Raw genomic sequence first — 13,441 nt, 5'->3', positions numbered from 1 at the left:
TTGACTCACCCCCTTGTTTCATCACCATCCCCCACCCTCCAATCCTCCGCCCAGGATCAGCTATTACCACTATCTGCCTTTCTCCATTCGTACTTCCAAGCTGCTCAACCCCTCTAGAAGAATTCACCCAATACACTAGCTTGATCCACTACAAATTTATATTATTTTATGTTAACTGGATCCTCACTGCTGAACAGCAAAGCATATTCTTTGTTGTTGATTTCCTCTGTCTTCAGTGGCTGTTCCAAACCTTCCCTTCTCTCCTCAAATCTCCACTTCCATTTCTTTCAGCAGATAGCTTTGTCTCTTTGTTTACTGAGGAGATAAGAGACCATATGGTGCATTTTCTTCCGACTCCATACCTGATTCAGCGTGGTGCAACATTTCAAATAAGATCCAGTCCAACTTATTCAATGTGTAATGGCCTGAAGGTTGTGCCCAGACACTCACAAGTCACCATCTGGGCAATGAACACTCTTTATTCAATGTTTCATCAAGTATCAACATCAAGCAAGGAATAAAACAGGGAGACAGTTCACCGACCTCATGAAGTGAGCATGTGTGTGTGTGTGCGCGTGCACATGCGTGTGTATACATATTAAAACATCTCTATTGGTGAAAAGGGCCTACATTTGTTCCTCTTTTGCATCAACACTGGGATGCTTACATTAAGCCTTGGACCCGCACTCTCTGCTTAATGAGATCCTTCTAACCATTCAGTCACAAAAAAAGGTGAAGAATGCTTAATTTTATACTGAACATCAGCGTTTCTGAATGTCTCAAGGTCATTATAAAAATCAATTACTGATCTGTAGACATAGGAGTGCAGTGCTCCTATGTTAAATACCACGGCATTACTGTGCTCTCTTAGTGATGGATCCTTTCCCATCTGTTCTCCCATCATTTCTTGCTGCTATCGGGCCTTTTTCTAGATCTAATCTCATCTTTTCTAACTGATGACTTGTAGTTTCTGCTTCTGCTTTCTGCCCTTTTCTTCCCGTGCGTGTGTGTGTGTGTGTGTGTGTGTGTGTGTGTGTGTGTGTGTGTTCTGGAGACTTTTACAAAACTCTACACAGTCTGAAAAAGAGATTTCATCCTTTTTGTCCCATGATAAAACAGGAGCCTATAAAAGTTTTAAAATGACAATTACCATAGAATCATGGCATTTTTCAGTGATAAGAAAAGATGGTCAAAAGCATTATGGAAAATTTTATTTTTAATCCTCTAAGAAGCTATTACAAAAAAAAGTAAACAAAAAGAAAAAAACATAAAAGAATAAAAGTATCCTTTTTAAAGTATCCTGTATAAAACAAAGGCACACCACCAAAACTACAAGAGCAACAGATGCTTAAGAATTAAAAATGTCTTCCTAGTTTTGTTAGTTTTCTATGACTCCCTGTTTACATTCATTTTCTAATGTTCTCTTAGTCATGCTTTAAACATTTTTTCCCCAAAACAAAATTTTTAAATGCAGTACCTGTTTAAGCATAAATAAAACCATGAAATAAACTGAACAGCACACAAGGACCAATTATATCTGAATGAAGCAATTTAATATGATAATGTTGGTCTTTCAAAACAAGCTACTTAAGAAATAGCTACTGTGTTTAGTGTTAAAATATTTTATCTTCTGCTTTAGAAAAATCAAGATGCCACTTGATTAGTAAAGCCAGTAATCTGCACTTGGGTGTGTTCCCTTAGAAAATGCACATTTTAAAGAGGGCGGAAAACACTTGCTGGAAAATAAAAACCTTTAGGCACAACAAGTTACAATGAAAATAATTTTTTAATAAAAGAAAATGTTTTCTTTACTTAAGTAAAAATAGGCTGTTAAAAATATAGCAACAGTCATAACTGAGTTATGAGAGGTGAGTAGTTTTGTTGAAGTGAAATGGTGTGTGTGTGTCATTTAAAGTATAGAATGTTTTACAAGAACTGCCCCCCCAAAAAGCAAGTTAATTATTACATGTGGGTCTATTCCTTTATGCATCTAGAAACTTCCATTCATTCCTCAAGGCATTTGACTTCAGGGGCTGGTAATGGAAAGGACTCAAATATCTAAAAGTTGTTTGGCCACCAAAAAAAAAAAATTTCTTAAGACTCAGAAGCAGCTGTTAATCACTGCATGCTTGAAGGTAACTCCTCAGTGAACTTCTTCCTGTTAAGAAAAAGAAAATAGTTTGGGCGGTGCTCTAATTTTATAAAACATTCCATTCTACAAAAATATTTATAGCGGCTCTTTTTGTGGTAGCCAAGAATTGGAAATCAAAGGGATGCCCATCAACTGGGGAATGGCTGAACAAGCTGTGGTATATGAAGGTAATGGAATACTATTGTGCTATAAGAAATGGGGATGATACGGAATTCCTAACAACCTGGAAAAACCTACACGACATAATGCTGAGGGAGCGGAGCAGAGCCAGGAGAACCAACCCTGACAGACTTCGCTCTTCTCAGCAACACAAGGTACAAAGACAACTCCAAAGGACTCACGATGGAGGATGCTATCTACATCCAGAGAAAGAACTATGAAGTATGAATGCAGATTGAGGCACACTTAATGATAGTCTTTTTCCCCCCCATTTTTTTTTCCTTTTCTCACTTTTGTTTTTGTTTTTGGGCAGGTTTTTTTTTTGGTTCTGTTTCTTCTCTCGCATGATTCATTTCATTGATCACAGTTCTTCTCCATAACTTGACTAGTGTGTAAATTAATTCAATGCGAAGTTATACATGGAAGCTATATGGGATTCCATGCCATCTAGGGCAGGGAGGCGGGGAGGGAGGGAAGAAAATCTGGAACTCAAAACTATGTAGAACCGAATGTTGTAAACTAAAAATAAAAATTAAAAAACAAATTCTAATTATCCAAAATGAAAGAAGCTACAACCCAGGATTTTCTTATTAACATCTTCCAGCAAACTTTGGGCCCTTTCTAAATTTTCCGTATGTTCTGACCTATCCTGGAGATGTGGAAAAGGAGGATGGCTTAGTAAATATCGTACTGAATCTCGTGTCAAGAGATCTCAATCTGAATTGTCTTTGAAACATTAGATATGTGTGACCTTGGGCAAGTCATTTAACCTCCCTGAGCCTCAATTCCCTCATCTGTAATACCTGTAGTGTCTATCTTATGGGATTGCTATGAGGTTCAAAGGGGGTAATGTATGTAAAATTCAATATAACTGTCAGCTCTTAATAGAATGTAGAATTGTTATATTGTTAGACTTGAGAGTCTCATTGGGTAACCCCACACTAAAGCTAAACTCAATTTCCAAGAAAACAAACAACGAAAAAAAAAAAACATTCCATTCTCTCAAGTCAGAAAACTACAGTGTAAAAGGAAAATGTCCAGACTGTGAAGATTATAAATTTCCATCAAAAAAGTACAATCACTACACAGTTGGTGGTGTGGTTATTGGCAGCTTCCTTTCTCAGCTACAGGAGTTTCCCGACATAGGTGATAGGTTTAGAACCAAAGAGGACCTTTGAGGTGCAGATGGGGAAATGGAAGCCTACAGAGGTGACATAACAGGGCCACACAGGAAGAACTGAGCAGCAGGGGAGCCAAGATGGCAGCTGGAAAGCAGGGACTTGCGTGAGCTCCCTACCACATCCCTCCAAAAACCTATAAAAAATGGCTCTGAACAAATTCTAGAACTGCAGAACCCACAAAATAGCAGAGGGAAGCAGGGATCCAGCCCAGGACAGCCTGGATGGTCGCTGGATGAGGTCTATTGCGCATGGAGTGGAGGCAAGCAGAGCTCAGTGTGGGAGGCAGCAGGACCAGCCAGACTGGGAGCCGGGCAGAACAGGCCCTAGCGCGCTGAATCAGTGTGTTGTGGCAGTTACCAGACTTCTCAACCCACAAACACCAAAGACAACAGAGAAGGTTAGTGGGAAAAGCTTCGGGGAACAGAGTTCGTGGTTCGGCCACCACCCCAGGGGCAGCGGGGGAGGTGCAGCTACAGCTGCAGTTACTTCCGGCCCCAGGCCCACGTGGTGGGAGGAATTAAGTGGCGGATCAGAGCAGGAGTGCAGAGCCTGCTGAAGATTTGCATCAGGTCCAGGTTGGTGGTTCTTAAGGAGGGAGGAGTACTGGGGTGGCAGAGCTGGCTGTATAGAAATAGCTCTGAAATCAACGGCACATCCCCCCCAGGCTTGGAACAAGGTACTCTTTGCTCTACAAGCAGTCATACCCCGATGAAAAACTGAAGGGTCAAGTAAGTTGGCTGGGAAAATGGCCAGGCAGCGAAAACGCACCCAGATTCAGTCTCAGACTTTGGAATCTTTCTTTGGTGACAAAGAAGACCAAAACATAGGGCCCGAAGAAGTCAACAAAGTGCAATAGCCTACATCAAAAGCCTCCAAGAAAAACATGAACTGGCCTTAGGCCATGGAATAGCTCAAAAAGGATTTGGAAAAGCAAGTTAGAGAAATAGAGGAAAAACTGGGAAGAGAAATGAGAAGCATGCAAGAAAACCATGAAAACCAGTCAATGACTTGCTAAAAGAGACCCAAAAAAAATACTGAAAAAAATATTGAAGAAAACAACACTTTAAAAAAATAGACTAACTCAAATGGCAAAAGAGCTCCAAAAAGCCAATGAGGAGAAGAATGTCTTGAAAGGCAGAATTAGCCAAATGGAAAAGGAGATCCAAAAGACCACTGAAGAAAATGCTACCTTAAAAATGAGACTGGAGCAAGTGGAAGCTAGTGACTTTATGAGAAATCAGGATATTATAAAACAGAACCAAAGGAATGAAAAAGTGGAAGACAATGTCAAATATCTCATTGGAAAAACCACTGACCTAGAAAATAGATCCAGGAGAGATAATTTAAAAATTATTGGACTACCTGAAGGCCATGATCAAAGAAAGAGCTTAGATATCATCTTTCAAGAAATTATCAAGGAGAATTGCCCCGATATTCTAGAGCCAGAGGGTAAAGTAGAAATTGAAAGAATCCACAGATCGCCTCCTCAAATAGATCCCAAAGAGAAAACTCCTAGGAACATTGTCGCCAAATTCCAGAGCTCCCAGGTCAAGGAGAAAATACTGCAAGCAGTCAGAAACAATTTGAATATTGTGGAAAAACAATCAGGATAACACAGGATCTGGCAGCTTCCACATTAAGGGACTGAAGGGCTTGGAATACGATATTCCGAAGGTCAATGGAGCTAGGATTAAAACTAAGAATCACCTACCCAGCAAAACTGAGTATCATGCTCCAAGGCAAAATATGGACTTTCAACAAAATAGAGGACTTTCAAGCTTTCTTGATGAAAAGACCAGAGATGAATAGGAAAATTGTTAAGGTAGGACTTTGCTTCCAGTGAAGAGCATACTGTCCCAAGCTTCAGGGGTTTTGTGCAACTGTTTTTAGAGATACTTCTAGGGACCTCTAAGTTTTCAGTTCCTCCAAGGTAGCATGAGCTCTTTTCTGCCCTGGAACTGTGAGGAGGGTTCCCTCTGTACTGCTGCCACAAGCTCTGCCAGTGCTCCTCCCCACCCCAGGACTGCAACCCAGATCCAAGTACGGGCAAAGCAACAGAGTCCTGCCTCAGTGCCAGCAGAGAGACCCACGTAACCTCCTCCTGATCATCTGATCAAAGGCTCTACCATCTGTGGGCTGAGAGCTCCGGAAGCATTCATTTTATAGTGCACAAAGTGCTCTACGACACTTCGGTGAAGTAGGTGACAGCAGCGTTATCACGTCCATTTTACAGATGGGGAAACTGGCCTTCACTGAGATTAAGGGATTCTTCACTCACGAGCACAGTTAGTGCACAGCAGAGCTGACAAGGAAATCTACGTCTCCTGGATGGGCTTTCCGCTAGACCAGTGCTGTCAAACTGAAATAAAAACAGGGGCCGCTAAACCTTACATGAGGGTCCCTGCGGGCCACAGAGTGACTTAGAAAACTGGGTGTGTGTTGTACATTGTATGTATTATATTTGTGTGTTATATGTGATTTCTACATGTGTGTATTATATATGTATATATACATTTTGTTGCTTAGTTGTTTCAGTCATATTCAATTCTTCATGGCCCCATTTAGGGATTTTCTTGGCCAAGATACTAGAGTGGTTTGACTTTTCCTTTTCCAGCTCATTTTACAGATGAGGAAACTGAGGCAAACCAGGGTTAAGTGACTTGCACAGGGTCACATAGCTAGTAACAGAGTTTTCCTGACTCCAGGCCCAACACTTTGCCACCTAGTTGAATTCAAATCCGATCTCTACCTTTGTGACTTCGGGCAACTCACTTTGTGGACCCCCATTTCCTCATCTGTAAAATGAAAGGATTAGACTGGGTGGTCTCTAAGATCCCTTTTCCAGTCCTAAATCTGTGATCTATGGATTTGGCTGCTTTGACTTTATATCCTCCCAATCAGCAAATGGCAGAGATTACCACCAAACCTGTGTGGAGGCGCCTGAAAACGTCAAAGGCATTCAGAGATAAAAAATGAGCCCCAGTAAGGCACCCAATGGAGTTACCTGTCGTCAGAGTAAAACACAGGACCGGGGCTCTCGGAAGGGGTTGCTCCCTGCTGGAACTCCTACCAGAAGAGCATCTTTGCAGGCATTCTGCATGCAATACTGCTGGAGCTCCGCAGCAGCCTGAGAGACCTGAGAGGGGCAAGAAGAGAACAGTTATGTCTTAGAGACGTCTGTCTCCCTTCCACCATTCCCACAAGCAAAGCAGAGGACACGCCCTTCAAGAACCAACTCCTACTCCATTATAAGAAGCATTCTGAACCTTGATTACTGTTATTTCAATATAACTGGTTTCCTTTATAATCCTATGTATTTTATTTTATGCACTGAAAAACATCATCCTGGGAAGGAGTTCACCGGCATCACCAGACCGCCACGGGTATATGACATACGAAGGAGATTAAGAACCTTTGCATTACATGGATGAACCTACAGAAAGCCGCAGCAACCAAACTCCTAAAAGCAGGGAAGTGGGGAGTGGGGAAGGGTAGAAACGGGTGGAGAATGGTCTTCCTGGGAACTATTTGAGATTTTCTCAGTGAAGGGAATGATAACCACACCTTTGAAGATTTAGAGAAACAGCAATTGTTTGGAGTTTTGTCTCTATTATACAACACAGGGGCAAACTAATTTTGGGGGACTGGTTTTCTAGCAAATATACAACTCTTAGCAGCCCCATATAATGTTCACCTGAAGAAAGTAAATAAGTTGTTTCAAGGCACCAAAAAAGGGGGTGGAAGTTGGTGGAGAGAGAAAGGAGAACAGAAGAGAAAAAGGAAAGAGAGAGAAAGTTTTTGTCTCTCATCCAGAGAAAGTAAGCACTTTATTCAGAATTTAAAATCCGGTACCTTGTAGATTAAGTACCCAGTTATCCTATCTTGTAATAAAGGTAATCGCAGTGAAGATCAGTTTCCTCCTCTGTAAAATGGAGATGATAAGGCTTCTGTAACCTACTTTAGCAAAGTGTCGTAAAGCACTCTGTGAACTATAAAATAATCATGATTCAGACTTCTCAGAGAAGGAACTTTGGAGCACTGGGGTTTTTTCTTATTCTTATTTTAACTGGTTAATAATAATTCCTCTGATGTAAATCCTGCCTTCTCTCCCTTTACTACCACCTCGTGATTGTGATATGCTGATTGGTGTTCCATCTTAAAAAAACAAAAAGGGATTTCTTTCATTTCTTAAGGCCAGACAGTTGGGTTCACTCTGTATAGCTACATGAGATGCTTTCTGCCTCCTAGCAATTTGCTCACAGGTGAGGCTAGAAACATGAGAGTTCCAAACAGTAAGCGATCACCCTGACACAGCATTTTATGCTTTACTCCACTCATGATGGCATAGAGTTGACCCTGAATTCTCAGGTCATGCCAAATTAAAGAGGTTCTAAGTATAAGCCCAGCAACAACAAGGACCGATATAGCTGAGTCAGAACAAGCTCGGGGTTGCCATCAGGTTTTTGTTTGTTTGTTTGTTTTAGACCTAGAGTTCATAAAGATTATCTCCCAAGGAATTGAAAAGACTATGATTAACCTGCATAGGGAGAACCTGCACCCACAAAATCATGGATTCTTGAAACATTCTACCCACATCATCCCTCCCCATCCCCAATAAACATTTATTAAATGCCTACTATGTGTCAGATATGTACTAAGCACTGGGGATACAAAAAAATAAAAAGACAGTCCTTGTGGCCAAGAAGCTTAGAACCTGATAAGGCAGACAACATGCAAACAAACATAAGCAAGCTATAAACAGGACAAATAGGAAATAACTAAAAGAGGGAAGACGCTATTAAGAATGAAGAGGGGCTGGGGAAGGCTCCCTGTAGAAGGTGCGATTTTAATTGGGACTTAAAGGAAGCCAGGGAGGAGAGCATTTGCATGGGAGACAGCCAGAGAGAATGGCTGGAGTCGAGAGACCGAGTGTCTTGTTCCTGGAACAAGGAAGCCACTGCCACTGGACTAAGGAGTACCCGTTAGGGGGAAGGTGCAAGAAGCAAGAATGCTCCTTGAGCACAGGAAACATTTTTCATTTTTTCTCTATCTCTACTGCCCAAGCATAGTGATTTGCAGGGAGTAAGTATGTCAAAAGGCTTGAAGGATTGGCTTGGCCTGTTGGAATTCATAGTTTACAAGCTACTTTCCTCACAACAACCCAGTGAGATCCTACAAGGATTACCAGTCCCCATTCTACACTACAAACCAAGATCACACAACTAGTTGTTCGTAAGATGTGTCTTTTCTAAAATTTCCATCCAGGCTGTGATATATTTCCTACGTGGAGAGAAAAAAGGAGATGAACCAAAATCCTTGATTACTGATTTCTGACATTTCTCTAAGAAGGTCAACTTAGCTGGTCCCCAGTCAGTATAGTGTAAGCCAAATGCAGGAGGACAATTTTCAGGCTTAGATATAATAAAGTATCTCATAGCAACAGAGGCACCAGAAGAAAGATATAGGATCATGGCCTTCAAGCCAGAAAGAACCATACCAGAGAAACACTTGTCTGAACAGTAAGTTTGCCTGCAAAGCTCCCCACACCCCAACCCCCTTCTCAGCCAGAGATCTCTGACTGAAAAAAAAAAAGATGCCACGTACAAAGAGCATCCCCCTCCTCCACTCAAAACCTTTTGAAATCATGCCCCATCTTCTCCTCCTTTACCCCCGTTTCTGACGAACAGATGGCCCTACTCCTGGCCAAGGCTAACTTGAATCGCTCCCTTGGTGCCATCTTGTTCCCTCTCTTCCGGCAGACTGCCCCATGATCATCCTATCCTGATGCCTACAAGTATGTCTCCGCAATCCTTTGAAAACCCTCTTTACCCAACTATGCCCTCAAGTTATCATTGTATCCTCATTCTGTCATTCAGAATCAAGTTTCCAGGGGGAAAAAAGCAGTCTCCACGCAGGCATTTCCTCTCTTCTAGTTCCTCAGATGAGGCAGCATGGAAAGATGGCTGATTTGGAGCCGGGAGACCTGGAGTCTCGGTGTCCTCGTCTGTAAAAGGAGGTGGCTGGACTAGATGTCCTCTTAAGGTTTCTTCCAACTTCCAAACTGGGATCCTAGGATCCTAGCAGTCAGGAGACTGTGAAAGGTGTCCAGGGCACAACAAAAGGGTGAGCCCCCTGCATGACATGATCCCTACAGTCTTTCCCAACACTAAAATTTTAAGCCATGCAGTCCTTTACAGACTCAGAATTTTATTGCTGCTTTGAAGTGCCCTGTGTCCTCAGGATCCTGTGCTTCTCCCACCAGGACATCAGCCCTGTCTCAGGGCGTGCCATCTTTGGTCAGCAAGGATGACCTCCTTGCAGCCCAAGTCAGCATTCACCATCAGAACAGTGGAAAGAACAGCCACTGGCGTTTTACACTGGGGAGTGGTTTAACAAGTCAGGGCAAGGCCAAATGAGGCGCCGCGGGGATGCAGGAGCACGGTGATTGCACACGGCATTGGGTTATGTAATTGACTAGGAGGAAGCTTCTTAGTAAGTTTCGCCTGCTAACAATCCCTACACGTGCTCCTGCTTTTCTTTCATATACAGAGTCACATTCAGGTCAACAAGGAACTGACACTTATTTGTCCATGTCGTGTCTGACTTCTCGACTGACTCCCTTTGGGTTTTCTTGGCAAAGATGCTGGACTGGTTTGTCATCTCCTTCTCTGGCTCTTTTTGCAGATGAAGAAACTGAGGCAAACAGGGTGAAGTGAGTTGTCCAGGGTCACACAGCTAGTAAATGTATGAGGCCAGATTTTGAACTCAAGAAGAGTCTCCCCGACTCCAGGTCCAGCCTCCTACAGACTGCACCACTGACCCGCCTCTAGTATTCCCATAGCAATACAGCCAATAGCCCGTAAGAATATATTAATTTACGAAGTGCATTCCTTATAACAGCTCTGTGGGATGGAAAGCGAGTCAATAGTCTCATATTACAGATGAGGGAACCGGGAGAGTCTAAGCGAGTGGACAGAATGGTGAACTTAAAGCCGGTTCTGATCCGTCTGCTCCGGCTAGAGTATGCTCTGAGGCTCTGGGGGAAGCGCAGTCAGGAGGTCACTGGCGCTGGGACGATCAGCGCGGGCCAGGCTGGATGGAGGGCACCTTCAGTGCTCAGACGCAAAGCCAGAACCTATCTGGGGCAACCCATCCTGGAATAGCTTAGATGAGGCCGTTATTAACGGCCTTACTGCCGCTCAGAGGTGCCGGAGACTGATCCTGAGAGACGAACGATAGCGTGCGATGTGCTCCGAGCAGAAACTAAGAAACCCGCAGCTAACCCTTAGCGGGCCTGGCCCCTTTCTCCCATCTACTGGCGTTGGGGGCAGCTAGCGGCGCCTGCGGTCAGAGTTCAAATCCAGCCTCCGACAACTGCTAGTTGTGTGGCCCTGGGCAATGTCTGCCTCAGTTTCCTCATCTGTAAAATTGGAATGTTAATATCACTCACCTCCCCAGGATCAAAGGAGTGCATACCTGTGAAATGCAGGCACACGGCATTTATTAAACACCTCTTCCCTGCCTACCAGCCTCCGCCAAAGCGGCTTGAAGCCCCTGCCTCACCAGACCCGGGGACTCCTGCGGCTGCTTAGCTCGGAGACATAGCGCAGCCTCTCCAGACACTTTGAAACCTTAGGTTGGATCCCAAATCTCGGTCCCCGCGGTCTTCCCCTCCCCCAGCCCAAGACAAAGCTCGGCACTGTCCCCGGTGCTCCCCTGCTGGGCTGGTCCCGCCCCCCTCTGTACATTTTCGGGTCTGGACCAGAAACAGAAGCTGGTTTGTGGACCCGCAACAAAGGCGTTTACCGGGGTCAGAGCCAGCCTCCCCTTCGACCTTTCTCTGCGCTCCATTCTAAGAGGCGCGGTCCTTCCTGGGACCTGGGCCCAGGCTGCCCGGCCCGGGAAGGCTACAGCTACGGTCTGGCAAGCGGGAGAGGCTTCGGGACGGAGGAGGAGGAAGTTAGAAAGGAGGAAGAGTGGGTGAGGGGCGAGGCTGGAGAGAAGGGTGGGGGTGGGGAGGAGAAAAGGGAAGGGGGAGCCGGAAAGGAGAAGGGTGGGGAGGAGAGAGTAAGGCGGACTGCGAGACAGACCGAGACAGACAGACAGAGACACACACACACACACACACACACACACACACACACGGCCCCCTCCCACGACGGGCTCCACCGGGCTTTGTCTCACTGGCGGACCGAGGGGAACCAGACCCCCAGCACCTCCAGGGCCTGGCACCGAGGGGGCGCCGAAAACGCGTTTACTGCCTGCCTCTGGGCATCTCCTCCGCCTCACCCGATTCAAGGGCCTTCTCTGCCTCCCTTCCCCCGCCCCACCTCAAAGTGGACGCCCACGCACACACTGAGCCCGTGCTCCTAGTGGTGGCTGGCGTTTATAAAGCGCTTTAAGTTCTGCAAAGCGCTTTCGTAATGTTATCTCACTCGGTAACACGTGCCAGGCACAAAGGGGGGCGGGTTGGGGGCTCAGACTTGCCCGGGGTCACACACTGTCTGTTAAACACACGAAGCACCGGGGACGGAGGTTCAAGAGAGCCGGGAGCTGGGGGAGAGAAGGCGCTTCTGGATACTCGGCGGCCACACCCATTCAGAGAGGGGGAAAGAGGAAGATCTCCGAGGCCTCGTCTCCCCCTACCCGGCTACAAACATCCCGCAAACCCGCCGCCTGCCTCCGGCCCCTCGGCCCGGCCCCGGCCTTCACCTTGATCCTCTCCACCCCCGCCTCCAACTTCAGCTGCTCCACCAGGCGCTGCATCGTGGTCAGGCTGGAGCCGGAAGACATGCCGGCGGCGGGACCCTTCCGGGGCTGGGGCGATCCTCACGGGGCTGGAGGCTGGGCGACCCTCGCGGGACTAGGGCGGCGGCGCGATGCTCCTGAGACCGGAGGCCGGGCGATCCTCCCCGGAGGCTTCCAGCCGTGGGTGAGAGGCGCTCCGGGGATGGCCAGGTGGGCGGGGGCTCTCTCCTCCCTGGGGACGGCCAGGCGGGGGGCGGCTGCTCTTTGAGAGCCCGAGGAGCGGCTCCTAGTGGTGAGAGAAGATCCCCGCCCTCACCCCCGGCGCCCGTACAAGAAGGGCGGGGGAGGCGAGGCAGGAACTGAGCTCACCGCCCGGAGGAGGAGGAGAAGGAGGGAGGGGGGAGGGAGACGTGGCCACCGTCCCCAGGCCCTCCGGCAGACGCCCAAGAAGAGCGGGCGGGGCTCGGTTCCGCCCAGTGCCCCCTCTAGGGGCCAAGTGCGGCAGGGCGCCGGACGCCACGGGCTCCCCTTCGGATCGCCTTTGTGTTCCGACACCGGAGCCTGGGCGGGGGCCCTGGGGATCCACAGTGCCCCGGAGCCCCACCCCGCTAATTGAGAAGGCCGAGTGGCCCGCTGTACCGGGGCTAACGTGACACACTAATAATGCGCACTAACTGAAGGACGCGAATGTCTCTTCCAGGGACCTCCTTGACGGACAGATGACCCCAGGACAAATGACCCGGCGCTCCTCCGTTCTGGGAAGGCAGCCAGCGGGCTTAGTGGGCAGACACGTCTTGAAGACTTAGGTTCAAATCCCGGCTATGGCCAGCTATGCAGTGTGACCCCGGGCACGGCACTGAAGCGCTCCCAGACTCAGTTTCCTCCTCTGTAAAATGGGATTAAGAATACCTGTTTTCACGGGGTTGTTTTGAGAAAGAAACGGCGCGCTGTGTGTAAAGTGCTTTGCAAACTTTAAAGTTCCGCGTAAAAGTGCGCTCACATGGGTGGAGGCAGCGAAAACCTCTGCGGCCGTTTGTTTGGCTCTAGTTAATAGATAGGAGCCAATCTTGCCTTCCGACGCCCCTCATCCCCTCCGTCTGGACCCCTGGAGGAACTCCCTATTGGGTTTTAATTACAACCTGAGAACCTGTTTCACAGAACGAACCGATCGCACTGAACGAGCTGTTCTGGAGCCCCTAGA

At 46.7% G+C, this 13,441-nt stretch overlaps 1 protein-coding gene across 1 annotated transcript; it reads right to left on the bottom strand.

Annotated features, from left to right (window-relative positions):
- Nucleotides 1-1,531: 1,531 nt before the first annotated feature.
- GNG10 (G protein subunit gamma 10) lies at nucleotides 1,532-12,565 on the bottom strand. Its single transcript, XM_036741768.1, has 3 exons — nucleotides 12,205-12,565; nucleotides 6,497-6,628; nucleotides 1,532-2,158 (listed from the first exon to the last, which is right to left on the bottom strand). The coding sequence occupies exons 1-2, from the start codon at nucleotides 12,283-12,285 to the stop codon at nucleotides 6,503-6,505; spliced, it is 207 nt and encodes a 68-aa protein (XP_036597663.1). The 5' UTR covers nucleotides 12,286-12,565; the 3' UTR covers nucleotides 1,532-2,158; nucleotides 6,497-6,502.
- Between the last annotated feature and the right edge of the window lie 876 nt (nucleotides 12,566-13,441).

This window comes from Trichosurus vulpecula, chromosome 1 (genome assembly GCF_011100635.1).
Source record: "Trichosurus vulpecula isolate mTriVul1 chromosome 1, mTriVul1.pri, whole genome shotgun sequence".
Taxonomy (NCBI): domain Eukaryota; kingdom Metazoa; phylum Chordata; class Mammalia; order Diprotodontia; family Phalangeridae; genus Trichosurus; species Trichosurus vulpecula.
This window is presented reverse-complemented; position numbering and strand designations above follow the sequence as displayed.